The sequence below is a fragment of the Scylla paramamosain genome, chromosome 13, assembly GCF_035594125.1.
Source record: "Scylla paramamosain isolate STU-SP2022 chromosome 13, ASM3559412v1, whole genome shotgun sequence".
Classification (NCBI taxonomy): Eukaryota; Metazoa; Arthropoda; class Malacostraca; order Decapoda; family Portunidae; genus Scylla; species Scylla paramamosain.
Window position 1 is genome coordinate 22,467,406 of NC_087163.1, and position 27,266 is coordinate 22,494,671.

Genomic DNA, 27,266 nt, shown 5'->3' on the forward strand with positions numbered 1-27,266 from the left:
GCATTATCACAATTATTTGCAATGTGACATTAAGTTTTTCATAGTTTCGGGAAACATGTATCTTATGATTTTTAATTTCAATATTTTAAAATAATTTTTAATTTCAACATTATTTTATCACAACACTGGATTTTAAGCAAATCAAATTCATGAAACTTGTAAAAGAAAGACATCTGCTATGAAAGAGAGATCTGATGTGGTAACTTGGTTATTTTAAACCAAGCACCTGCAAGCACCTGAAAAAATAAAGGACATCTAGGTTCATTACAAGTCTTTAGATGTGCAATAAAGTCAACTATCAACTGTTCTCTCAAATTAACAACAAACCTTTGAATAAAATATGGTAACAAACAATCTACTTTCATTCAACAATGGATTATTTCCAGCTCCCTTCCTATACATGCTATATTCCTCTTATTTATATATGTAGTCAATTACAGACAAACTTGAAAGGATTAAGTTAAGCATTATTTAGTAAAGTACAATACTTCACATAAAATTGATCTTAGGTATCAAAATGCACATGCTCAAAATAGATGTGTACAAGGCCTCACCTATGAATGCCCGTGTAGTGGTAGCCTCTGTGGTTTTTGCTGAAGGTGAATAATAATTGGGCCAGTATGGCCGCTGATCAGGACGAACAGCAGGGAAGACAGTAGTTATGGCAGGAATTACAGGAGGTGAAGTAGGAGGAGCTTTTGGTGGATCAACTATATATTGGAGGAAGTCCCTTTCATTGGGGAGAGGCTTATAAACTGGCCCTAGAGCACGCAGGACTGTGGTCTGAGAGGTGGCTGGTCCATATCCATTGTAAACCTGGCAAGTGTATGGCCCAAGACTTCTCAGGCTGACAGCACGGATTGTCAAGGAGCCATCTCTAAACTGCTCATATGCTCCTGAAGTTACTGGAAGCATGTCTCTCCCACGCCACCAGGTGACTGACGGCTTCGGCCAGCCCACAGCCCGGCAGAACAGCGTCATCTTGTTCCCAAGAGTAGCCAGTGGGGTCTTGGGATTCCAGGGGACAACAACTGCCTCACGAGGTTTGGGATCTGACATGCAGGTTGTGTTAGTGAATATTCATCTTGCAGCCACTAGGTCAAATACAGTGCAAGATCTGGCATTAGAGTATTAAAGGTTTTGGTTATATGCCCATGCATTCCCTGAAAACTTTTAGCACAACAAAAAGTTCAGAGATTACCAAGAAAAATATCCCTAAATCATTACAAGCAAAGTATAAAAATGCCATGTGAATTAAACATGCAATCAAACTTGAGTAAATTTTCTCTTAAGACTTAGTCATATATATTATTTCCTAGATAGTGATCACTGTAAAGCCAACCACTACTCAAGCTAAGCTACCAAATATCCAAAGAGAATACTTACTCAAGCTAATGTCAGTTACACTATAATTCAGTATTATGGAATTTTTAAGTAGAGTTATTTTCATATACGGAGTATACATCACTCAAGCTCATAATTGGTGTGATTAATTGGAAATCTGCAAGTCACAGCCCCATGCAATTATTTATGAAAGCTATTAATTACTGAAGCTACTAAATTAATGTCATCCACAGAACTGTCAATTCCTTTGAAAACCCAGGCACATTCCATCCCACCAGCCAGTGTAGGGAGGCACTCACCAGTCACTGTGAGCTGTACAGTGCGGCGGTCAGGTGCGCCGGCTCCATTGCTTGCCTCACAAGTGTACTTCCCAGTGTCACTGCGCTCCACATTCACCACCTGCAGGGAACCTCCATCCACAATCCTGAACCTGCTTGATGGGCTGTCAGTGTTGATCTGTGGAATCAGGAAGTAGCATGTTATCATGTCAGCACAGACAGACTTACCTTGGACTGTTTGCCAGAGTACAGGTTGCTAAAACAATTATATGTAACTACCTTAAAGCCATAAAGTAAATATCACCACATATAAAGCTATGAATTATTTGTGGGAGTGTGACTGACCGTGTATGAGCCTCGGTACCAGGTGATGGTGGGAGTGGGAGAGCCCTTGGCAACACAGGTTATTGTCACCACATCATTCTCCTCTATTGTGACAGTGTCATCAAAGCTTATGATGTGAGGCCTCTCACCATGCTCTGGAAACAAAGAAGTATGATTACCATTTGATCTCTACTCTTTCCTTCATGTTTAGTTTCTATAACATCCCATAGAATGTTCAAGTATCCAAGACTTCTGTCTTTGGCAGAGAATGATCATGAAAAGTTCCATATGAATATAAGGCTGGCCTCCCTTTAAGAAACACAGCTGAGAGCTGATCTCTTCATCCCCACAGAAAAGTAAAAAAATATTTGGACATAAAATTACTCATCTAAATATTTCTTCCACAGAATGAAACCAACATCATCATACCTAGAATAGTTGGAGTGATTTCTGGCTCATGGATGTGGTCAGCCTCGTTTTCATCACTGACAGGACTCACACATGAGTACCCACAACCATTGTAGCAACACTTCAGAGTGCCATCACAGGCGGCATCATTCTGGCACTCGTTATCACACTGGTAACTATAGCCATTGGTTTCAGGACACCTGCCAGCCTTATTCACTATCACAGAAAAAAAAGGTAGTCATTAGTATTAGATACATTATAAACAGAAATTTGTTTAATCTCTCATCTTTTTGCTCCTTGGCTAGGAACAGTTTATCTGTGGTAGCCAGTTGCTCTGGAACACATTTTCTGAGAAAAATAAATAAATTTCTTCTACTGTCCCCACCTAATATTTCTAGAATTAATAATTTCTTCTATCCCTCAATTTACATTTGTAGGAGGGATTTACGTCAGTCTGCTACCACTCCAGGAAACTAAGAAGTAACAAAGAGAGGCTGTTGAGCATTGTCTGGTTTTCTTTCCAAACTTTCCTTATGACCAAAATCTCTTGGCTAGTCTCTCCTTTTTTGTCATCCATTATTTTTTAATAAGTAAAAACCTCACATTTGTAATCTTCTTACTCAATGTTGGACTACTACAATACTTTCTTATGTCCTCTGCAAACTTACCTTCTCTGCAAACAGCCCTATAGGTGTTTTCACCAGAGCCATCCTCTGCAACAACTAGGTCTACAGAGCACTCTGTTCCCACATGGCACTGAACTTGGTAGCAGGGGTCATAACACGAACAACTTTCACAGCCATCCACATCCACCCTCTTCTGCACCCCGTATGGACACTAAGGAAAAATTATTGTCATTTCATCTATTCAATGAGGATGCTATGAATATCAAATTGATCTCTAATAAACGTTTGTCTGTCATATCAACATCTATTGAATATCTGAAATTGGAAATGAAAAAATATAAGATACCTGTAGAAGATGACAGGATAACAGGGAATCCTTGCATCTGTCCTCCTTGTCAGGCTGAGTGTAGTCAGATGGGCCAGAGACTGTGGGCCAGACTTCAGATGTTGTGCTTGTCTCAGCTATTCATGAAATATTACAATATTGCTTTAGAGAAGATATTCAACTCCAGACTTGCAGCTAAAAAGGTGGATGGCATGCATTGAAGCACTGCTAAATTACTTGAGTAGCAGAACATATGTAAAAAAAAAATTATATATATATATATATATATATATATATATATATATATATATATATATATATATATATATATATATATATATATATATATATATATATATATATATATATATAATAAAAATTTATTTTAATTTAACTTAGTGGCTAAAATCTAGTGATGATGCTAGTAATTACTATAGATGGCATAAGGCTTTTAGCAGAATCTAGTTTGGTAACATTCTTCAACTTTTCCTTAAGAATGCGTGTGCATGTGCATGTGTATACTTATAAGTAATACTCAATATAGTCAATACTTCCTTGTCACAGCCAACACTACAGGCCTCCAGGCAAAGCTGTCAGCAAACCTGGCCCAAATACTGCTATAACAATTAGGAGACAAAATAATTGGATTTTTCTCATTTCCAGTCTCTTTATGGCTAATTACATCACTCCATTGGGATCTCAAAAGTATATATCTAAATTTACACAGGACATATAAAGATACATTAATGCCAAGGCCACTCTTTGTAGAATGCTTCCCAGAAAGATGAATGTTAATAACTGTTATATCCAAATGCTTGCTCATCATTTATTGACCTGTACACATAGCTTTGGTTGCTGAAGGCAGGAGCAGCTGTCTCTTTAGTATATTAGGGTTTTAAAATGCAAATTAATATCAATACTTACTTTTTCTATATTTTTCGATGGCAGAAGCACAGAACTCGTTGCATGCATTAAAGGTCTTAAAGCGGTTTTGGTTTCCGCCACATCCACCATACAGAAACATAACACAAGAGCCATGCGTTTTGCTGAAGTGCCAGCGTTTGTAACCCTCAGCACAGGGTCCAGCATCTTCATCTAATTCACAGATCACTTGGGAAAAAATAAGGGTTAGTGTGCAATCCTATGAAAATTAAAAAGTACTTTTAGTGTTTTATACCTGTAGTTGTTAAATTTTCTCTGGTAGTAAGGCCAATAATTTAGCAAGTAAAATTTAATGCATTATAAGTAAGTTCCAAGCAAAGATCTTTAAAATTACAAAACTTGCCAAAATGTAACAAGATTTCCTTTAAGTGCAGATTCATTCTGCTCAGCTATGAAAGCAGAAACATGCATTTTAACTGAATATATATATATATATATATAAGAGTAAATCTATAGATATGTTGCTGTCTTGTCTTGGTTACCCTGCTTCTGAAGGGAATGCCAGCTTGGTACACTGCAGACTGACTGCTAAGGTTATAAGAATTAGTTTGCAATTACTTAAGCATTTAATAAAATATAACTAAGCACTTAACAAAATATAACTGCAGATGCTATCTTACTGGTCTTGGATTCTGAAGTACTATTTCTTGGAAGGATGGTGTCATGATAGATACATTCTACCTCACATTCCGGCAATGTTGAGAACCGGTTTCCATTTCCCTCACAGCCACCATAAGTAAAATGCCTGCAGCGCCTCACTGAGGCATCATAGTACCACTTGGGCAGGGCTTCATTGCATGGACCAGGATTTGCTGGTAGGTTGCATATATCTGGGGGTGGAAAGAAAAAGGCATGTCACACTCTCTTTGTTGACTTTATCCCTTACAAATACATACACATCTTTACTTGCCCTTTACAATGTAAATTGTATTATGAACAATTTGACCATTGTTTCTGCACATAAAGCACTGCATGCCAGCTCTCCTTGCCTTGCAGTATTTCACAAACCTTCATTTTCAGCTTACTTGCACATAGCAATTAAATACCACTATATAATTTTCTGAAAAGCTCTGTTCTATTGTTCACTGTTCTCTATATTAATTTCTCACAAAAATTCCCTGACAACTTCCTCAGTTTCTCATATTAAGAAATATCAAACAGCATGTGATATAATTTTTTAATAGATTTACTCCTGTAGTATAACTGTAAGTTACTAGCCATTCTCATTATTCTTCATCCACAGTAGTAATGCTCTGGAGTGCTCACCTTGGTTGCGGTATTTGCCACACTGCCGCTCACAAAGCTCCACACTCTGGAACCTGTTAGCATTGCCAGCACAGCCACCATAAAAGAAGGCAATACAGCTCTCGGTGTCAACATCATAGTACCAGTTGGGTAAGACTGCTCTACAGTGACCAATTTCAATTGGCAGTCTGCAGATATCTGGCATTTCACTTTCTGGTGCTGCAAAAGACATAAAATACTAGGCATGTTTCTTGTTATAATCTATTCAACACAGTAGCCATATCAACAAATTGATTGGTTCAATGCAAATCCCTCCATTTAGACATTAACAACTTATGAAATTACAAGCACAAATGTAAAAACAGATAAAGAACAACATCGTTTCCATGTCAATTTTAAGCAAACCATCTCAACTATTTGGGTTCTTAGACCTTTTCTAAGATAGGCAATATTTAATTCTATTGGGGAATATTGCTTAGTTTTACCTATAGTAATAGTTATAGAATTAAGAATATGCATATATGTAACTCATTTAATAGTATTTATAGAATTAAGAATATGCATATATGTAACTCACTTAATAGTATTTTTATTGTAATTAAAAAGTAGCCTCTAGCATAAATATCAAAGTTGAAATCTCACTGAAGCTAAGTTTGTTAAAAGTAGCATTCTTTAACTTCTGAAAACTCAGATTACAAGAGCCTTACTCTCTGTGATGGTGGAGTGCGGAGTGATAGTCTCAGTTGTCTGACATCGCTGCTGGCAGAGTTGGATATTATCAAACCTGCAATGACATGTGCAATTAAGTTTTCCTCATTTTGTATACAGAGCTCATGCTGTGTTTATTGTAATAGTACTATAACACAATGCTACTGTGCATTTAAAATTATGCATGTAAAGTTTCCAGCAATAATGGTGCAACAATCATGCGAGTGGCTGGACCAGCAGATTGGTATATGTGGCAGCGCCACACCCTAGTTTCCACCCTCTTCCCTCATTGCCATTCATTTGCCTACCCTACACTCTCCCTAATAGTCTGTGTGTAGTGGTGCCACATATACCAGTCTGTTGGTCGTGTTGCTCACTTGGTTGTCATGCCATTATTGCTGGAGACTGTATGACATGGTTCTGCTCTGTTGCTGGAGTGTGTGAAGGAGGGATGAGAGGAGAATAAATAATTGTTGTTTAATATATCATAACACTGCAAGTCTCTCTGTAATAATTGTCTTTCAGATGTTGCTGCTCACCACTACCACAACACCAGCAAGTGGAATGGTGAATCACCATCACCAGGATTTGTTAATTATAATTTACTGATGACATCCTAGTCACTTCTTATTATATGGCTACAATGGTGGTGATATGTGATCATGGACTAATTTAATTATCCCTCGGCTTTTCCACAGGTACTGTGAAAAAGTACTGTGCACCACCTCATCACTATGCTTAACCAACTGTGTAAGACTCAGTTGTTGGCTTTGATGCTTATGAAGAACTGCCCTGTGTGCTAAGATTTTTTTTTTTTTTTTTTTTTTTTGACGAAAATTGCCTCATGGAGGAGAAACGAGTCTTTTTCCAGAGTTTGAGGAAAATTTGCATGTGCTTTTTGTTGAATTATTGTATTTTGGATTTGCTTTGCTTGTTTCATACATGTATATTCTGAGAGTTAAAATATACTCTCGCTACCATTTACTCAGCCTCTCCTTTCATTTTCAACCCTTCATCTGTCTTACCTGCTCTTATCTTTCATGTCTCATGAGCACTTCAGTCTCCCCTCTAGTCTTTTCCCCATCATCTGTCTTACCTGTTATTGTTTCCTTCGCAGCCTCCATAGTCAAAATCATAGCACTGGTTGGTAGACCTGTCATAGTAATACTGCTTGAAGCTGCCACTACATGGGCCTACAACTAGAGGAAGTGTGCATACATCTGAAATATTTAACAAAAATATTAAGTACCTGTTCTTTCCCTTTTTAGTTTGTTTTCATAACAGCTGTTTTATGTCCTTGCACCCACTGACTCTGTTCTTCCCTAAAGAATACTACAAAATATGTTCTTCCCTAAAGAATACTACAAAATATTTCATGTTGAATCTTTCAAATATATTTAATATCTCAAGATTCATAAGTTTTGGTGATGGATATGAGACCTCAGTCAAAACAAAAAGGAAAACAGAAGACTGAAAAGGGGATATATAACTTAATCTGGTTGTATATAAGAATGCAACAATAATTTCATCACTTTGTAGTCCAGAAAACAGTGGACTGTAATGAACCTTACCTTGTGCATTACCACATTTACTTTCACACTCGTCCCGAGACTTGAAGCGGTTTTCGTTTCCTTCACAGCCACCATACATGAACTGCCTGCATACTCCTGTCTCGCTGTTGTAGTACCAGTAGACCCTGTAGTCCTCACAGCGACCTTCATTCTTCTCCAAGAAACAAAACTCTGTGGAACCAAGATGCCACATCAGTACTTTGACCAGTACCATGCAGTAGTGGAGGCAGCTGGTGACAGGGGTTTATAACAGTATATACCATAATATGCAACCAATTTCCACTACTACACTTTCACTTGAGATTACACATCTTGATTCTTAAAAGTATCTACTTATAGAAATAAAATACATAAAAATACTCTTGTCTACTGATAAAATCGGTTGTAAAGTACTTTTCTGAAAGCACACAAAACCACAAAAACAAAGAAAACTGTCTGGAAAAAAAACATTAATGAGAATTTGTTGTTTACTGTTACCTCACCTAATAAGTATGAGGCTAGGAATCAATTTTTAATGTATTTCAACCAACCAGAAATAAATGGTAAAAGATAAATTAATAGTAAAAAATGCAAGTAGCTTATAATTACCCTTATTAATTTTATTACAGCAAATGTAATTACTACACAGTGATACTGTTTAGCCTCACCTGCATTGAAATCAACTTCCACAGGGATCTTCCTTTGATTTCCACAAGAGTTCTCACAGTCTTCATAAGTAGCAAAGTTGTTGTTGTTGCCACCACAGCCGCTATACACAAACGACTTACACTGACCCACAGCGGCATCAAAGAACCACCGCTGCTCATGCTCATCACAGTTACCGGGGCTGCTGGCCAGGTAGCACACGTCTTCATCGAAGTCTAAATAAGAGTCAATAAAACTGATTATACACTGGGAGGAGACATCAAATGATAAGACACCATGCATTATACTGATTTCATATTTATTAACGGCTTTTATATTTATCTTTTTTTTTTTTTTCTTTTTTTTCACTGTTCATTGCTTTTCATCAGTGTGTTAACTGTGTAAGTGTTTGTACATGTGTGTTGCCTGTCTGTATCTGGACATTTACTACATTTGCTACAAGGACAAGGCCATGCAACAAAGGTAGCAAACAGACATTGTGGTACAAAAATCAACAAACATACACACACACACTGGCTTTCAAACACAAAAACATGCAAAGTGGATGAGAAGAATAAGAAACCCTATGACTTCATTACAATAAAAGCATATACTTACAATTATATACTTACCTTTATTTCAAATAAAAGCAAAAAGTTTACATGCTCGCTGCATGACACATATATACTTTTAAGCACAGGACACCACAGAACATCTAAAACACGAGACGCTCAGACTTCACCTGCTTTGTCTCCTGGACAGGTTGACTCACACTCTTCCCTTGTGATATACCTGTTAGCATTGCCATCACAACCTGTGTAATAGAAGGGCATGCACCTGGCCTCTGAGTAATCATAGTACCAGCGAGGAAGAGTCTCATCACACAGGCCAGAAGCTTTGGGCAGCGTGCACAGGTCTGTTAACCCAACACCAGCACACAACAAGGTTAGCACCAGCATTCTACTCCTACTGTTACGTCATTACACATAAACTACTATTTGTCAACTAGTAATGTAAAAATATTAAAAGAAAGATACATCACACTATCAAAGAAAACAACAAAGTAACAAAATTCATGTGTAATGACATGGAAACTATAACTGCCACTATATCAGATTATATTCTAACTAGCAATCCATTTTGAAAGCTCTCTATTCAACAGTGGACCATTGTTTATGTTTTGTACCCATCAGCTTTCAAACACATCAATACATGTGTAGATATTAGTACAAATCTTGCCTTCAACTGCATGGGTCATAACTTATTTGTACTGATACAGAATAACAATATCAAAAGGAAATTATCTGACTCATTTTCTTGTCAACTCTACAATTCATATACAAGGTCCCAAGATCAAAGACCATTTTCTACTTGTGTTGCTTAGCCTACTCTTCAACTAAGGGCCTCATATGTATTAGGCCGAGTATCATGCCCCATGCAGTACTGGGCAATACTTCCTGTAAAATAATCAACACAAATGACTGAAGATGACAACACTAGAACTGACACAGGAAGACGATCGAGGAGACAGAACCTGACCTTTAGACCGGCCTCTGATGCACCTCTGCATGCACTCTTTCTCAGAGAGGAAGTTGTTGTCATTTCCCTTGCAACCACCATACGAGAATTGTTTGCAGCTCCCCGCATTCTCGTCATAGAACCATCGCGAGTAGTTCCCTCGACATGGGCCGGGCATCACATCCAGCAGGCAAGCATCTGCAGTCGCTCACGCCAAAAGTGGGACGGGGCCATATAACTCCACTCAAAGCAAATGTTATTTTTCACCAACCAAAGACTAGGCAGCTTTATACATATTAGATGGATTTCATCATGAGCAGATGTTATTCTAAAACCAATTCAAAACCAGGCAAGTATTACAGGCATTAGGGAGATTACATTAAGCATCCCAGAGTTTCTTAAAGAACCTTTGACCATCTTTGTAAACTCTCTAAAACCATGGTTAAAAAGTGGCATCTTATGAAATCAACTTTTCTTTATCTATGAATATAATGAAGGGGCTGAATATCAATTGAATCATCATATCTGCTCCACACATAATTGTGTACCATAAATAATCAATCTATCAATAAACCAGACAAGTATCCCTCACATCTTAATCTCTATATAAAAGTGACAGATCTAGGGAAAATTAGATCATAAGACACCACTTTAAAGAAGAGTACCAATTGAGTCTTTGTTATAAAAAAAAGTTAGTATACTTTCACCAGTACTACTTATGAAATACCCAATTAAAAATATACAAAATGAGTGAGAATAAGTTTTCATAGCACTTATGCATGAAAACCTAAATAGTTGAAATGCCAATGTCCCCTTATATTAAACATACTAAAACATGGTAAAAAAAAATATAAAAGAAGAGCTGGTTGAACCAGTGAAGCCAAAAAACAAAAATAAGTATGTAACCTTTCCCTTATTAAAATCTTAAGGACACACCACACTGCACACCTTTCATGTATTAGTAGCAGCAGTAATGAACACAACCACATGCACTCTCTCATGACAACAATAAACACTGGTGTACCTGTTTTCTCTGGAATAACACACTTCTCTTCACACTCCTCCTTTGAGATGTAGCGGTTGTTATTGCCGAGACACCCTCCGTAGATGAAGGACTTGCAGGTGCCTGTCTGTGTGTCATGGTACCAAGAAGGCACAGACCCAGTGCACGGACCCACAACTTGCGGTAGGTAGCAAGACTCTGTGGTCACAAGAAAGCATCAATATATTTTCTCATTTCTGCAAGATATTTCATGCTTGGAAATCAAGATAAATACATGTCAAAGATTCAGAGGAAAGCTGGAATAAAGCAAAAATATCAAGCTCTGATAATGAATACATGTCATGATTTGGGATTGTTTAGTCTTACCCATTCCTTCAGGCTCAACACAAGCAGCTTTACACTCTTCTTGTGTGTCAAACTTGTTGAGGTTGCCTTCACAGCCACCATACCAGAAGCGTGTACAGCCACCATACTCCATGTCAAAGAACCACTTGACTGTGAAGTTGGTGCATGAGCCTCGATCCTTCTTGTGGCCACAAACTTCTGCTCATGAGGTAGATCTGTGTCAGTCAAGTCCCCACACAAAACTCACTGTTCACCAAACCATCTATTCATTATAATACATAATGACAAACTCTTTCATTGGATGATATGTTAATGTACTTGAGAATGCATCTTTTAAACAGCATTACAAAGTTTCAAAACTTGTCTGGAATCAGAAATAGTTAACATATAGAATAAAACAACTGAACTAATGTATTACTATCTTACTGCTTAAACATGAAAAAATGAAATATGTGAGACAATTTATGTTTCAGATGCAAGCCAAATCTGTGGACTGTTGACATACAGTCAGCAGCAAATTACATGTGAAACCAGAGCAGTTCAAGCATCACTTTGCAATGAACTGCAATACAACTGTGTCTGAAAAATGTGCTTGAAGAAAATGAATACATGGCAACTTAGCCACACCTCAGATATTACCGATTTCCTATTAACAAATAAACAAGTCCATGGTGAGTACTGATTTTTATTTTTGTCTCTTTCTATTCAGGATACGTGCAAAGCCACATCCAGTGTTTACGTACATTTCCAATTTTGTTTGTTACCGACTGTAAATCTCATAAATAAACAAGCTTATTCATAAGAAAATTCCTTACAAAAACACAGAAATACACATTAAAAATAATTAAATGAAGTAAACAAAAGGAGCAATATCAGAAGTGAACCAAAATCATATATTATTACAAGTAATAACAAAATAATATCATGTCCTCCCATGGCATCAAGATAAACCTGAACCAAGCCTCACCTCCAGGGATGATGGGGGCCTCCTCCTTGCATCCATCAAAGAACTTCCCAGTGGCAGGAGTGATACCATCTGGACAGCAGCCAAACTCTGATGCCTCACACCCACACCCCTCCTGCTCTGGCCCACTGGCAGGCGTGCGGCCATCCTTGCAGCACCCATATGTTTCATACTCACATCCACATCCTGTCTCAACAAGAAGGAAATTATCAGTATAATATCCTTCACTATTTTTTCTTTATTTTGAAATTGGCTCCAATTACATCTCCTGTCTTCTTAACTATACTTCTAACACTATGATTGCTTCAATAAGCTTAACTCTGATAAAAGATCTATTACAACCTATACATGTTATAACTTTAATACATTGATTAAACACAGGTTTTGTGCAATCCAAGGCATAAAAGAGCAACTTACCCTGTGTGCCTGGACCCTTGGCAATACTGATGCCATCTGGGCAGCAGCCATGGGGGTAAGTATTGCAGGCACAACCACTGTATTCCTCCCCAGCTGCTGGTGTGTAGTTGTCTGGGCAGCAGCCAAACTGTGTGTACTGACAACCACATCCAGCATTGTTGGGGCCCCGTGCCACTGTTACCTCATCAGGACAGCAGCCAAATGCACTGTATTGACAACCACAGCCTGTGAAGCATAGGAGAGGATGAAGGTAGCCAAGAAAACAGATAAACTAAAATATGCAACATCATCTTGGTTATTGATTTTCAATGAGAAGAGTTTATGATCAAAGAGGCAGGAGTTTATGTTTGAGGTGCCTGTATGAAGGATGGTGGGAATAATGAAAACATTAATGGTGGTCAGGAATTAAGTTAAGATCACCAAGGCCACTGTGGATTTTGGTCTGCTTTGCCTGTCCTATCACTACAAAAGCATAAGGAACATCAAACTCTTTAAGCAGTTAGAACAAATACCCTGTAAGTTGGGTCCATATGCCTCGGTGATGTGGTCAGGGCAGCAGCCAAATGGTGAGGACAGGCAGCATCCTTCCATATTGGGGCCATGAGCAGCTGTGTAGTTGTCGGGGCAGCAGCCATAGGAGGAGTTGAGGCACTCTGGAGGAAGCTCAGTGGTGGTGGTGGTGGTGGAGATAGAGGTGGTCAAGACTGACATAGTGGTTGTTTCTATTGTACATGAAAGAAAAATGGAAAGAATAGATTTAGTTAAACCAATTAAATTATATTTTCAAAAATCTTCCTTAAAATTAAAATATGTAATGCAGTTTCTACTTTATATAGTTCACAAATGCAAAATCAACCTGTTTTTTTTTAATTATCAACATAAAAACAGGTGCCCACCAATAGGTGCTTCTGTTGTTGCATCAGGGTCTGGACAGCCCTCGAAGTCCTTCCCTTGAGCTGGTGAGACACCATCAGGACAGCAGCCATACACGGTGTCATTGCAGGAATCACATGGACCTGATCCCTCACACTCAAACTCCATGCAACCCACAAAGTTCTTCCCAGAAGCAGGAGACACCCCATCAGGGCAACAGCCAAACCTGAGTAATGGAGTAAGTTACTGTTAAAAGAATGAAAACTATACTCTGAGATGCAACAGAAACATCTTCAAGAGATGTGAGGGTTAGGTGTAAGAAATGAGCCTTTAAGAATGCTGATGCTAACTTGCAAAACATGCTTAAAATTAGGGATTCTATTGATGTACAGATAAAATCCCCTCTCATAAAACCTGTGCAGAGAACATGAATAACATATTCCCAATACATTATTACTACAATAATATCACAATCCTATCACACTGTAAATTTTTTCATCCAAACTCACTCAGTATTTTCACAGTCATAAGCAATCAGGTCCTCACAGCCCTCCTCATTTGGTCCATTTGCTTCTGTGATACCATCCTTGCAGCAGCCATACAGGGAGTTGTCACACAATGACACCCTGGCACAACCCTTATTCTTTGGCCCCTCAGCAGGTGTTACGTCATCAGGACAGCAGCCATACTGTGTGTCCTTGCAAGTTTCAATGTGAGGACAACCTGAGAGATGAGGTAACTACTTAATGTGATTCTCCATCTAATGATCACCTTGCTTTTCGGACAATTAAAAAAAAACATTAACAATTACATATTTAAAACCACATATTAGCATTATGAAACCCTAAAATATCAATTTACTTATGACCTTGGAACTAGACCCTCCCTGCCTGTGATCATGCAAGTACCTCTCTGGAAGGGTCCTTCTGCTGGGGTCACCTTGTCTCGACAACATCCAAACTCAGTCTCCTCGCAGTCTTTTGGTTCTTTTGGTTTTGCCTTGCACTTCTTCTTCTTCTTTGACTTCTTAGAATCTTAATGAAAATAATAAGCGAATCACCGGTTACTATAAAAATTCATAATTTCATACATTTCATGCTCTTCAAGATAACATATGATAGCATAGTAGGATGCTGAGGTGCTCATCACAACAGCAACACAAGTCACACAATTAAATAATACTTCTGAAATTATATGCTATCAAAATCATTATTTCTATTTACAGATCATTTACTAAAACTGATTTAAAACTAAAATCACCTTTCTTAGAGGGTACAGTTGAAGTCTCGGTCACCTCAGTAACCGTCACCTCACCAGAACCAAAGCCAAAGCCAGAGCCCAAACCAGAGCTGAACCAGCCAGACAGTCCAGATCCCAAGCCATACCCAGACTCCCCAAAGCCAGAGCCTTCCTCAGCTTCATCACTAAGAGTTACCTGGCAAAGGAATGTAGTGATAAAAACAGCAGCAAGATACAGTTCTCCTTGATACTGGCACTGATAACTTTTGTTATCAGTGTTGCCCTTCCATATTCATCAGAAACAGCATTATGTGGTCAGTCTAGCTAGTAGCAAATTCAGTTTTCATCTCAAACAGCCAAAGGTTTATGTCTCAGTTTGGATATGTAATAGAAAACAGACCATACAGTTAGGTTCACATTCAAAATAACCAAAAATCAATATATTCTCTTACTAGGATTTATTGTTTTCCTTTTTTTGTGATTTGGTCATGTCAAAATTTGTACTGTCAGTAACCTCAGTCACATAAATGATAAAATACTACTACTTATGAGTCTAATGTATTCAATGATGAGCCTTGAAAGAAAGTGTGGTTGACATGTGATGACTGAAGGAACAGACAGGAGTTGAGATGTAGCATGTGTGGTGACCACTGCACCATATTACCATGGAGTGAGCATGTGGTTCAAACTTTAAGACTAAACACTTATTCATTAATTAAGAAGTGTTACCAATTACTTGCTAATTAGGAAAAATTCTGTCCTCAAGAATAGTGAATTGTAAATTAACTACGTCATTTCAAGTTGCAATAATGCCTGGATGTCACTTGACCAGATTTGTGTCAATAGCTACAGACTACAGTAAAGTACATTAGTGCATTAATATACTAAATTTTATCAAGCTTGTACAGCAAATGTTAGCTTTTTAGTTTTTTAGATCTATATTAGCACCTAGTGAAAAGGGAAATCTATTTACTAGCCTACCTTGTTCACTCATTTTTTTTTTTCCTTTTTGAAAATATCCTTATTATGAACTTCAGGCTAAGGGTCTCCACTACACTATAATTCAAAATCCAACTGTCTATCTCCATTTGTATGCCAAGCTGGCAATCCCATTTAGAGTGACCAAGACAAAGCACCACACACTCACGCACACATCATTCACATTCTTAACTCTGTCAGCCCCCAGTGGAAAGGGATGGTCTTGTGAACCACCCTACTATACCCCAGGAGCTTAGGCATAACACAGCTGGTCACACACTTCCACAGCAAGGCCTAACAGCATAAGCCCAAATTGATTACTGATTAAGGAAAACTCTTTTTTCACTGAATTGTAGGTAATTTAAGCAATTTAAAGTGTAAATATATGATTACAAGAGTCATGAAATGTCAAAAAACAGCCAAAAGCTGAAGCAAAGTTCTGCTTATGGATGGCTTATTTCATTTGATGTCCTCAAGCTTTATGGAACATGCTCCACAGATCTTAAAGCAATGCCCTCAGTCATCAGATATGCAAAGAAAAATTTTATTTAGTCCCTCATTATGTAGCACTAGCGGAAATAGTTCCCAAAATGTATGTCTCCATGGAAGAATATTCACTGATTTTCCTTTCCATCACTGCCCCACAACATGCCAGCCGGTCTGTGCAAGTTGTGGTGTCAAGCTTGAGTTCTTTAAGCAATCAGCAGCATCTGTTTACTTGTGGAGGCACAATGTCAGTCTGTGTGAAGCATTGCCCCCTTGGCTTCTCTAGTACTGACATACCAAACAGGAAGCCTTTCTTATGCCACCAACAAAACGGTTTACCTCTTTGTGTGATCGCTTTTTTCGAAACTCTAACTCAGTCATTTCACTAGAAATAACCTCTAGATCTTGGTCTTGCTCCTTCTCTGATGAAATTTCTTCACTGGATTCTTCCTATAAAATGTGAGTTTGATGCAAATCACATCATCCTATAACTTATTATGAACATTAACCGTCATAACAAGAAATTATTGACAGATAAATCAATTGAAGTTTTAAAGAAAACACTTTAAAATGTAATGTCTAAGAAAATTAATGAAATATGATCTGAACCATATAATATCTCAAAGCAAGTCTTGATACTTAACAGTCAGTACTTACTGAGGATGAACTGGAACTCTCACTCTCCCCTTCATCATGCTCCTCTTCCTCTTCCTTATCCTCATCCTCTCCATCCTCAGCTACAGTCTCATTTGGATCAGTACCTTTATCTCCAGAACTTTCCTGAAGAGCAAGGACAATATCTTCATTATTTTCATCAACTACAATTCATCTCCTTCCTACGTAAAGATGACCACTACTGAACACCTACTCAAAACACCAACCTCAATATTGGTCACTAAGAAAGATATACATACACCTAATTAAATTATACATTACCATTTGAGATACATTTATCACAAGTCAAAGTGAAGAATTAAGTGAATGTCAACAATACCTTTTCTTCCTCCTCTTCTTCACAGATTTCATCCTCACTCTCTAGGTCCACCTGGTTGCCATAATCAAGCACTTCATCTATAAACCACAAAGTTGCCTCAATAATGTAAATAACAAAAAACAAATATGCCTCAGTAAATAATTAATGTAGTATCCTTCATCTTATAATATTCAATATAAGCACAATTCACATTAAGGTATTCCAACTTAAAAACTATGTAAGATATTTGATTAAACACATGAACCCAGACATAATGCCTCAAATGATGCAACAAGGCCCTAACTATTATTAAATGAGACTGGCATGAGAGAGAGAGAGAGAGAGAGAGAGAGAGAGAGAGAGAGAGAGAGAGAGAGAGAGAGAGAGAGAGAGAGAGAGAGAGAGAGAGAGAGAGAGAGAGAGAGAGAGAGAGAGAGAGAGAGAGAGAGAGAGAGAGAGAGAGAGAGAGAGAGAGAGAGAGAGAGAGAGAGAGAGAGAGAATCCTCTAAAAATGCAGTGCCATCTCAACACCACTGTCATATTAAAGATGTGGAGGAAAAGAGCAAGACTTGTAAAGTAGAAATAACAGACAAAGGGAAGCAACACAAACTGATTTTCTTCACATAATCAAAGAGGAGAAAAGGACATATAATCAAAAAAGCAAAAGAGTTGGAGGCAGCTGGAAGAAGGCCTGGAGATGGAGTAAATGAACATAAGGAAAGAAACCATCTACAACCATGAAAAGTGACAGATTTGGATGCTGGCCAAACCCTTAAAGAAAAATAAGAATGATGAGCAAAATTATGACAATGGAGATGATGATATTTTCTGCATACCATCTCCACATGGGTGATTGTTGCATGTGTCCAGGGAATGCAGTATGGTGTTCACATCACACTGCAGTTTTCCTAATTTATTCCCAAAGAAGCAGAATAACTTGCGGGACTTACTGCCACCTCCACATTCTTTGTTGCACTGAAGGAGAAAAGCTTACTGAGTACACATCATATTGTAGGATGTGGATGCATCTTCATAATATTGATGCTTATAGAGTAGGAAGGTGAATCCTGAACATTTTAGATACTATAAGAATATTCATTTTAATAACTTAAGGTACATATTTAAAACTGTGGTCAAGCTTACCATAATTCCTAGTAGCATGAAAAATTTAGAAGTTTAAAAGTAATAAACAATGAAAATATATGACTTCCTACAAAGAGGTTCTAATGTCATATTCACATATATGTGACAAAGATTCAAACTCATCAGACAGAAATTACTTTCACTTCCACGGTTGAGATTAAAAAGATAATCACCATATTACTAGACTTAAGCAGTTACAATTCAAAACAAATGGCTATGAAAATAAAATCTAGCAAGTCATAAAAGTTTAGTAAAGATTTGCTGCAAAGGCAATAAAAGAAATACACGTTTACGGTAAACAAGGCATCAAGTATTACAGTAAAAAGTGAAACATTATAAAAGAAATCTGCTCTTACATAAAACAAATCTGGTGCAGCATTTACACTTAGCCAATGAAAGAGCAACATGAGAGTAACAGCACTCACCCTTGTCCATGGTCCTACAAACCACTTGGCTTTGCAGGCATCAGATGAGTTGCAAGGCTTGGTGTCATCAAAGCGAGTCTCAGCATTACAGTTGGTCTCATTAACTACGTGGAGTGACCCATCATTCCAGGAGCCACAGAAGACTTCCCGCAACATTACACCCACCCCACACTCAGAAGAGCACTGGGGGTTGGCCATTGAAAAGAGGCAGTGCATGTTATTTTCTATAGTAAAAAGGAACAAGCACATATTCTAGTCTTTCAGTGCACAACCATAATGAAGAAAGTTGATTTCTGTACAACCCTTCAAGACTAATGTGATTTATATTTTGGATTGCGAGTCCTTTAAGAAATTATCCAATATACCATGATCACTTTTGTAACAACATTTTCAGCAAAGCAAAATTGTGATTATACAGAACATTACCATACCAAAAGAATATCAAACAACTTTTGTATTCAGTTAAGTTAAAGCATAGAAACAGCACAAATATTGACTACACACCTCACCCCATTCTGAGGCATACCACTTGTATTCACAGGGCACAATTTCAGCTTTAGGGCAAGTGCGAATGGCTTCTGGCTTGCGTGCAGGCGAGCAGTATTCCTCATTGACCACCACCCCCTTCTTGCTCGCACACAGGACTGATCGGGACTCCTTAGTTTGGTCGCAAGTGATGCCACACTATGAAAATTGATACTTCTATGTTAATACACTGAAAACTTTAGGCCTCTTGACTATTCTTACCTTGAAATTTTGTCTCCAATGAAGTCCTCACTGGAAAATATAGCTTGACAAGGATCTTCAGTACAGTTAATCCTTTCATGCATGTGGGGTGAGATATAAATAATCACTTAATTAATTTAATCCTAAATATGTAGACACTTTTTCCTGACATGTACACAGTGAGCAAGGAAAAGAAAGCAAGATACAGGGGAAGGAGTAAGAAGAATGAGGGGAAGGAAAAGGATGGAGAAAGACAAAGAAGAAATATATAGCTTACTCCACTCCAGTCCGATGTAACCCAGTCCACACCACTGCAGGGGATCTGTTCACATGGCTTCTCAGTGTCTGGCTTCTCCTCACTACAGGCACTGTCATCAAGAACCTCAATCTCGCCATCTTTCATCAGGTGGCACCTCACCTTGCGGTACTGATGACCAACCCCACACAGTTTGCTGCACTAGGGAGGAGAAACAAATACCTTCAACACCCACGTATGACAGAGCATGGCAATCCTGAAATTCAAGGTTATGTTACAAGGTTAAACTTGGTGACAAAAGTTCTTCATATATAATGTAAAAAGATGAGAATGGGCTAAGATGAAATGGTCACATAGACAGTACAGAGAAGGGCAAAATGAAGCAGAATAACTTGAGTTTTTCTGCCTGTTGCACTAGGAGAGAAAAGTTTTATGGAGTACACACCATATTACAGGATGCATGAGCAAGATAGGTAAAGTGAGAGAGATAAAACAAAAAAATTGCACTCACAGGGGTCCACTCTTCCACATGCCATGAGGCACACACCGCCTCCTGGTTGCACTCCCTTACACTGTCAGGAGGTGGCCCAACCACATCAGTGCACTGTGAGTCATTCACCACTGATAGCCGGCCTTCTGTGAATTTCTGGCCACAGAACACATGACGGAACTGCCAGCCTTGAGTGCCACAGGAGCTGGTGCAGGGTGTCCAGTTTCCCACCTGCCACCTGTGAACACAAGTGGTAGGAAGACAATTATAACACAAGGATCAGGATGGATAACTTTTTTTAAGGAAACTTTACACTTGAATAGCATGCTCATTACAAAACTAAATGGGTCCGAGCTTTTAACACATTTACACAAAACAAAATGAAGCTATGAGAAATACAAATATAGAAGGCCATTCAGACTGGACTTCCATCTTATGCAAGAAAACTACACATTTACTCACTCAGCTTGGCAGGGCTGCTCATTGCAAATCCTCTCAGTTTCAGGTTGGAGACGAGGATCACACAGGTATTCTGATGCAGGTTCCAAGTTACTGATATGAGCACATGTCACATTTCGAACCTGGACACCTGGAAAATTTTAAGCACAACTATGAATACTGTGGATTCTGTAAGATTATGAATAGAGATCAAAACATTTTATCATTCAGCAGTACAGCAATAAGTTATGAATCATAGCAACAAAATTCCAATTTTAAATTCATTAACTTTTTTTATTACAAACAATCAGGAGTGAGTATATTTCATCTGAACAAAATAACACAACATTGAAATAAAAGACAATTTCAACCAAACACATAACTCCTCACCACAACTCTAGCAACAATGAATGAACAGATTGTTATGGATTTTGTGATTCTATAAAAAGCAAGTGGTGTGTAGTACATAGGTCCACAAAGCTGTTCCTTTCCACAAGGTATTGACAGAGCTAAGATTGTGAATGATGTGTGTGTGAGTGTGTGAGCCACCCTGAGTGGAACTGCTAGCCCGGTATAAAGACATATTGAAAGCAAAATAATAAGCAACTCACCACCACCGCACTCCTCTGAACATTCCCCATATGTCCCATAGATCCAGCCATAAGTCTCTGCCTTGGCCTGCGTCACACCCTTTGGCACACTGTACTCATAAGCCACACCCTCATTCTTCTCTTGGTACAACAGCTGCAAGGCAAACCAAGGCTGAGCAAAGCAATGGATGTTCAATAAAGAATACCCAGACTTACTTCCTTGTTATTCCATGTATGCCACTCACATTATATACCTACTTTTTTCTTTTATCTGATTCAACATCCTTCATGGTTTTCTTTCTTTTTGGTAATATTTAACTGAAGCAGCTCTTGCAAGTTCCCAACATTAATTTTCGCAAGTTTTACATATACCCTTACTTTATGAAACTAAGATCCATGAACCAATGTATACACAAGTAACTTTGTATATACTTACCATCATCTATTGATCTATCTATATTCCTGGTTGTGATCAACCCTTAAAAAAATGTGTACCAGACAGAACATGACATCTTGCATATTAGTATGAACCAGTAACTATATGAGAACTAATTAAGGATAGGAGTTAGCACTACACACCACAATGAAGAGAGGTTCCGTGGTGGGTCCAAGAGCACGGATCACTTCGGGGGCAAAAATTCCAACGCCACCATTAACCTTCCTCTCGTAGTGGAAGGTGGTGCCAGCAAACTCTCTTGCTCGTGGGAAGTCAATTCTCCAGTTGCCATTAAGGTAGAAGAAGCCAGTTGTGTTTCTAACAGCTGGAAAGAAATACAGCTGTTGATCCAACTTTTATGAAACGCAATGAGATGCTGGTAACTCCTTAGGCTCACTTCAGCCAGCAAATATTTTTTTTTCTTTTTTACCTCTATACTTTCAATTATGTGGAAGAAAATCTATCCTGAAAATTATTGACATTTAAAGTGCATAATTTGTTTCATTGCTTAATATATGATGACTTTTGTTGATGCACTACAGAAGCATATTGTGCAATGGATATGATGATCTACATTATCAGCATCATCACTATCTCTTTTTTTTTTTTACTATGATCTAGTGAAACAAAGAATGCAAGTCACAGGAGAACAACAGATATCAATACACTTCTCAATTACCTAAATAATTGTTGGTGGCTGCAAGCTCCTCCACATAAATATTTGTGGCACCAGCAGGTATGAGCACGATGTCATTATAGCCAACAGTGAGGGTCTTCTGCATGAAATCCCCCTTGACTGTGTTGCAGGTGCTGCCATCGCCGCCACACACCCGGCACTTGTCCTCCTTGGCTGACGAGCCCAAGATGCGGTCACACCCAACAGGCTGGCAGGGAAGAAGATTCAAGACAATACCTTTAGTGTATTCTCTTAATATATTTCCCTTAAAGCACCTCAAAAATTCATGCCCCTTCTCAGAGAAAGAAATTTAAAAATGAAGGCCAAATTGGCAATACTGTACAGAATAATAATTGAAATATAGTGTAGTGAATAAAGGCACACCAGATCTCATCACTTCCATCACCTACAACTCACCATGCACTGGCCATCCACACACACGTCAAAGCCCTCACTGTCACAGGGAGTCCCATCTGCGACCTTGAGGGCATGGCGGAAGTAAAACCTCTCACCTTCTGGCTGACAGTTCAGTTCACATTTCTTGGGAGCCTTCATGTGAGGCACCCAGCTGTTGAAACCAAGAAACTCTTTTACTATGCTGGTACAGGAGGAGTAGAAATTATGCTACAATAAGAAGTGTTATATACTTGGGGGAACATTCTTTGTCTACTACATTTGCACACAACCTGTAATAAAGATATTCATAGATCACACCATTGTCTAAATGTACTGATATCATGCATCAAACAGTAAAGTAGCACAATCTGCTAATGGTTAGCTGTATGAGCTGATCAGTCACATAAATTTCTACATGATCATAACTGAGGCAATCTGTGGCTGAATGTTATTCATGAGCCCTCTACTACCAAACCTCAGTCTGATACATATCACAAAACCCATCACTTTCAATAACTGGAGGCTTTAGGGAATATTTACTTACTAAGAAACTAGGAACAGTACAATATTATCAAAGTTTGTCAGGATTCCTTAGTAATCATGTTTCATAGAATCATTTGGCATACAGCCAGTTTCATGTAAGGGCTTTATTCTGGCATAAAACAACAGATATAATAACACCTATCTGTTGCTAAAAACTATTGTTTATACCATCAGGGGCATGCAAGAAATACTCACACCATGCAGTCTTTAGAGTATTGACTCAAAGCTTTTAATCTGTTATAGTATAAGGTACAACAGATTGCAGGTTTAGACAGCATTTTATCATTAAAACCACATCAATGACAATAACAGTTTAGATTTTTTGTATTTTAAACAAGCATTGATATAAATCACTGAGTTTATCTATAATTAAAGTTGTAATAATTCTTACATTCTGGGACTTTTGTAACACTGTGTGCTGAGACACTCTGAAACACCTTTAGTTGTTCTGACAAAATAAATGTAAGGGTAATCCTGACTTACAAAAAAGAAGTGTCCCAAATCTTAAAATACAATGCAATTTATAATAAAAGCTGAGCTATCACTTGAAAACACTACATCTTTATATATATTTTGAATGCTTCTTGTTGGAGGTGCATAGTGATTTCTCCACACAGCATGCACCTTAGTCCTGACAAGGGAGGGAGGACAAGAGACAGGTACTGCTGCCTCCCTGTTTGTGTGTGTGTGTTACAGAGGCACTGCTCACTGTCTCCTGAAGGTGCCCCTGCAAGACCCATGCCACACTGCCCCACCAAGCACAGGTCATGCCATTACTGCCTCGTCAGCCAGGCTCATCGGGGGAAAGGTTGTGTAAACTAAACCAATACCTGGATTGTTTCGGCTGGCAGTGGAGTGCACACTTATCGGGATCACCCAGGTATGAGACCCAACTGCAATGCCCCAAATGAAATGTTATTCCACTCTTCTATACATTCATTACTATATCTTTTACAATTAGAAAAGAGGTGTGGAAAATGTGTTAAGGAAGTCATCATCAGCTCCAAAACCTGTGATGTCCACTTGATGTTGTCCTTTCACTGTCATGGTTTTCTTTTCGTGACATGAGAAACAATTCATCAGGAAGATGAAGGATCATGGAATATCCTAATTCCCTACAAAGATAAAGGCAACAATGAAAAATATTTACAATAGATGCACATGAAGATGCTAAAATGTTTGGCTTCAGATAAATGTTCTTTGAAAAATTCACAATGAGTTTCTCATGACTTGTCCCTTATGAATATCTACACATGAAGGATTAGACCAGCACTCTTGGGACACAGGAGCACCAGGATGGCACTGGGACACCAGACAGACACTCCAACCTGCATGTACTACTAATGATGCAAATTTAGAGATAATAAATGCAATACCCACTGATGAAAGATGGTATTTGAAAGAAGGTAAACGAGAACAAAATGAATCTGTACTACTGTAATGTAATACAATGAATATTACGACTGTCAATCACAATTATGTTCCAAGAGTTGTGTGCTTCACTAATACAGGTCATTGTTCAGTTTGGGGCCTCAATGCCACATACTTCCCATTAGAGTAACATACCTGTAGTATTTGCCCTCAAAGGGAACAGTGTTGTAGCGCTGACACTGCTCTGTGCGGAAGTCCATGGACCCCTCAGGACACGCCTGCCAAAGGGAATACAAGTTGATGCTCTTGATGTCACCAGGTATCTCAGCATCTATTTGTTCCTTAAGGGTTTTATGTATATAACCCTAACCTACTAATTTTGAGACAGTAACTATTTACTTCTGGGCAAAAAATTTAATTTTTTTTTTTTTAATCAAGATCTAGACAGTGAAGGGATCAGCAATTAAATTAATGAACTGAATGAATCCAAACCTGACCTAACATAACCTAACCTACTCCTTGGATGGAAACACTAATATTATTTCAATATACCCCTAACTTGTTGCAATAGCATTTACGACAGGGAGATATTCAATACTCAACTTTGTCTATTTTAAAACATGCTCAACAATAATACAACCTTTGATGGATCTCACCTCAACGTTGCAGGACTCATATTTCTTGCTTTTACCCGTGCAATGGGCATCACTGAAAACATGAATGGAAATACATGACCTTGTGGTAAAGGCAATACTGGTAATCGGGTAATCTGGGACTACCATTGCCTTACTTTATTTGAATGTATGTTGCTGTGGTCAATAAAACAATCTAATATACTTTAACCTGTACTTATGAATAGACAGACACATAGACAGACAGAGAGGCAGATACAGATACTTTACCGTCCGCAACAAATACAACACAAGAAAATCACGCCAAATTTGCAGATGAATCATAACGAACTAGAGCAATGAGGGCAAGAAATCAAGTATAATAAAGGGTTTTGTAGAAATGGCCCTTGCCCAATTTCTAGACAGTCACTTAATTTCTGGGCCAAAATGTTTTCAAATCGTGATCTACTAAATAAAGGAATCAACAGTGAAATTAGTGAACTGAATAAATCTAAACCAAACCCAACCCAACCTAGCATTCAGATAACAGTTATTTCAATATTATCCAAGGCAGGTAAAATAACACTAATTAGTATCACAGGTATATAGAAATACAGACACCAGCACTTTACTTCGGCCGCTCGAATGCTCTGTCCTTATCTTGACCAAACCAAACCTAAACCTACCATACCCCATTCGGATAAACACTACCCTACCATTCGGATAAACAATAATGTTATTTCAATATTATTCGAACCAAGAAAAATAACACCCATTGGCATCACAGATATATAGTAAAAATAGACAGCATCACCGCCACCTTACCTTGGCCCCTCGCACACTCTGGTCCTGAAGTTCACGCCGCCACCACACGACCTGGAACAAGGAGAGGGCACCGACCACTCTCCCCACGGCCCGCTCTCCCACTCTTCCCCGAACTGCCTCCTGTTCCGCGTCAGCGAGTCCCCCCAGAAGATCTCGGCCTCTAGCTCATTACTGCTGATGGGGATCTTGCGCTGGTGGTGGTGGCGGTGGCGGTGCTGGCGATGATGACGGGGGTGTTGGCGGCGGAAACGCGTTGTCTCAGTCGCTGCTGCACACACTTCCACCTGTTGATTGGGGAAATTCTCAGTGGGTACTCACTTACATTGTTAATGGTGCTTCCTTGCGGGTTCAGAGTAGAAGGGGATATGTCTGTTTAATCTCGTCCTAAACGTTATTCAGATTCAGTGAGGTTATATGCAGAAAGAGCAGCTTTTTTTTTTTCGTATTATTAGTAGTTGGCAAAGGCACCTCTCTCTCTCTCTCTCTCTCTCTCTCTCTCCCCCCGAATTCAATACCTCGTGAACCAGCGAAGCCTCACGCCTCACTCTTTGAAAAACACAGCTATATTACGTAGTTTCACTCAGACAAATACAGTAGACTCTCCTATACGGTGCTATTGTATCTTCAAAAATAATTTTTGAAGAGTTTCCAAATCATACTAGATGAATAAACAAAATCCTACAAGCGGTCCAATCCTGTAAAAAGGGAATCAGTAGGAACGTAAAGGAGCGAAGGATGCGGTGAAGAGACGAAGGATTATTCATCTTCCATTCAACTTCAAGAATTTATGCCCTGCGTTACAGCCCAGGTAAAATCTCTCCTACATAAGCCTTCTCTCACTCGTAGCTCTCAGGAAGATGGCGGAGTTGTAGATTTAAGGGTAGATTTATGAGTGTTTTCGCAATGTTATTCAAAGGGGTCACTGGAAATGGGCCATGGGGGATGGGAAGATAGAAAACGGAGTGGATGAGAGGATTGGGGGGAGAAGATAAAATAATGAACTGACAACAACAACAACAACATTACCACCAACACCACGGCCACTACCACCAACAACAACAACAATCATAAAATCATCTCTTTATTTCCCATCCCTTCCTCTCGCAACCTACACACTCATTCACTCACTCACGATTCTCTCATTTATTA

At 38.6% G+C, this 27,266-nt stretch overlaps 1 protein-coding gene and 1 long non-coding RNA gene across 9 annotated transcripts in view; one reads left to right on the forward strand and one right to left on the reverse strand.

Annotated features, from left to right (window-relative positions):
- Positions 1 to 26,200, reverse strand: part of LOC135106516 (papilin-like) — a 31,585-nt gene extending 5,385 nt beyond the window's left edge. The window contains exons 1-41 of one of the 8 annotated variants that reach the window (XM_064015622.1): positions 26,118 to 26,200; positions 25,338 to 25,389; positions 24,877 to 24,959; positions 24,141 to 24,203; positions 22,789 to 22,939; positions 22,375 to 22,579; positions 21,839 to 22,020; positions 21,281 to 21,413; positions 20,694 to 20,820; positions 20,253 to 20,469; positions 19,763 to 19,942; positions 19,264 to 19,443; positions 18,760 to 18,942; positions 18,028 to 18,166; positions 17,213 to 17,289; positions 16,876 to 16,998; positions 16,558 to 16,668; positions 14,776 to 14,950; positions 14,424 to 14,549; positions 14,025 to 14,238; positions 13,539 to 13,741; positions 13,155 to 13,364; positions 12,643 to 12,867; positions 12,229 to 12,411; positions 11,283 to 11,459; positions 10,938 to 11,114; positions 9,935 to 10,111; positions 9,138 to 9,311; positions 8,419 to 8,631; positions 7,772 to 7,942; positions 7,297 to 7,420; positions 6,200 to 6,276; positions 5,514 to 5,711; positions 4,868 to 5,077; positions 4,230 to 4,415; positions 3,327 to 3,442; positions 3,023 to 3,191; positions 2,376 to 2,570; positions 1,968 to 2,101; positions 1,644 to 1,800; positions 555 to 1,052 (exon numbers count right to left, since the gene is read on the reverse strand). In XM_064015622.1, the coding sequence (XP_063871692.1) occupies positions 555 to 1,052; positions 1,644 to 1,800; positions 1,968 to 2,101; positions 2,376 to 2,570; positions 3,023 to 3,191; positions 3,327 to 3,442; positions 4,230 to 4,415; positions 4,868 to 5,077; positions 5,514 to 5,711; positions 6,200 to 6,276; positions 7,297 to 7,420; positions 7,772 to 7,942; positions 8,419 to 8,631; positions 9,138 to 9,311; positions 9,935 to 10,111; positions 10,938 to 11,114; positions 11,283 to 11,459; positions 12,229 to 12,411; positions 12,643 to 12,867; positions 13,155 to 13,364; positions 13,539 to 13,741; positions 14,025 to 14,238; positions 14,424 to 14,549; positions 14,776 to 14,950; positions 16,558 to 16,668; positions 16,876 to 16,998; positions 17,213 to 17,289; positions 18,028 to 18,166; positions 18,760 to 18,942; positions 19,264 to 19,443; positions 19,763 to 19,942; positions 20,253 to 20,469; positions 20,694 to 20,820; positions 21,281 to 21,413; positions 21,839 to 22,020; positions 22,375 to 22,579; positions 22,789 to 22,939; positions 24,141 to 24,203; positions 24,877 to 24,941 (6,625 nt within the window). In that variant the 5' untranslated portion in view covers positions 24,942 to 24,959; positions 25,338 to 25,389; positions 26,118 to 26,200. The remainder of the gene's footprint in view (positions 1 to 554; positions 1,053 to 1,643; positions 1,801 to 1,967; positions 2,102 to 2,375; positions 2,571 to 3,022; positions 3,192 to 3,326; positions 3,443 to 4,229; positions 4,416 to 4,867; positions 5,078 to 5,513; positions 5,712 to 6,199; positions 6,277 to 7,296; positions 7,421 to 7,771; positions 7,943 to 8,418; positions 8,632 to 9,137; positions 9,312 to 9,934; positions 10,112 to 10,937; positions 11,115 to 11,282; positions 11,460 to 12,228; positions 12,412 to 12,642; positions 12,868 to 13,154; positions 13,365 to 13,538; positions 13,742 to 14,024; positions 14,239 to 14,423; positions 14,550 to 14,775; positions 14,951 to 16,557; positions 16,669 to 16,875; positions 16,999 to 17,212; positions 17,290 to 18,027; positions 18,167 to 18,759; positions 18,943 to 19,263; positions 19,444 to 19,762; positions 19,943 to 20,252; positions 20,470 to 20,693; positions 20,821 to 21,280; positions 21,414 to 21,838; positions 22,021 to 22,374; positions 22,580 to 22,788; positions 22,940 to 24,140; positions 24,204 to 24,876; positions 24,960 to 25,337; positions 25,390 to 26,117) is intronic. The other 7 variants (XM_064015623.1, XM_064015624.1, XM_064015625.1 and 4 more) reach the window with 7 other exon arrangements.
- Positions 1,976 to 7,290, forward strand: LOC135106519 (uncharacterized). Its single transcript, XR_010271348.1, has 6 exons — positions 1,976 to 2,115; positions 2,354 to 2,526; positions 4,254 to 4,432; positions 4,975 to 5,062; positions 5,491 to 5,642; positions 6,726 to 7,290. It is a non-coding gene; the product is annotated as an uncharacterized LOC135106519 (long non-coding RNA).
- Positions 26,201 to 27,266: the final 1,066 nt, after the last annotated feature.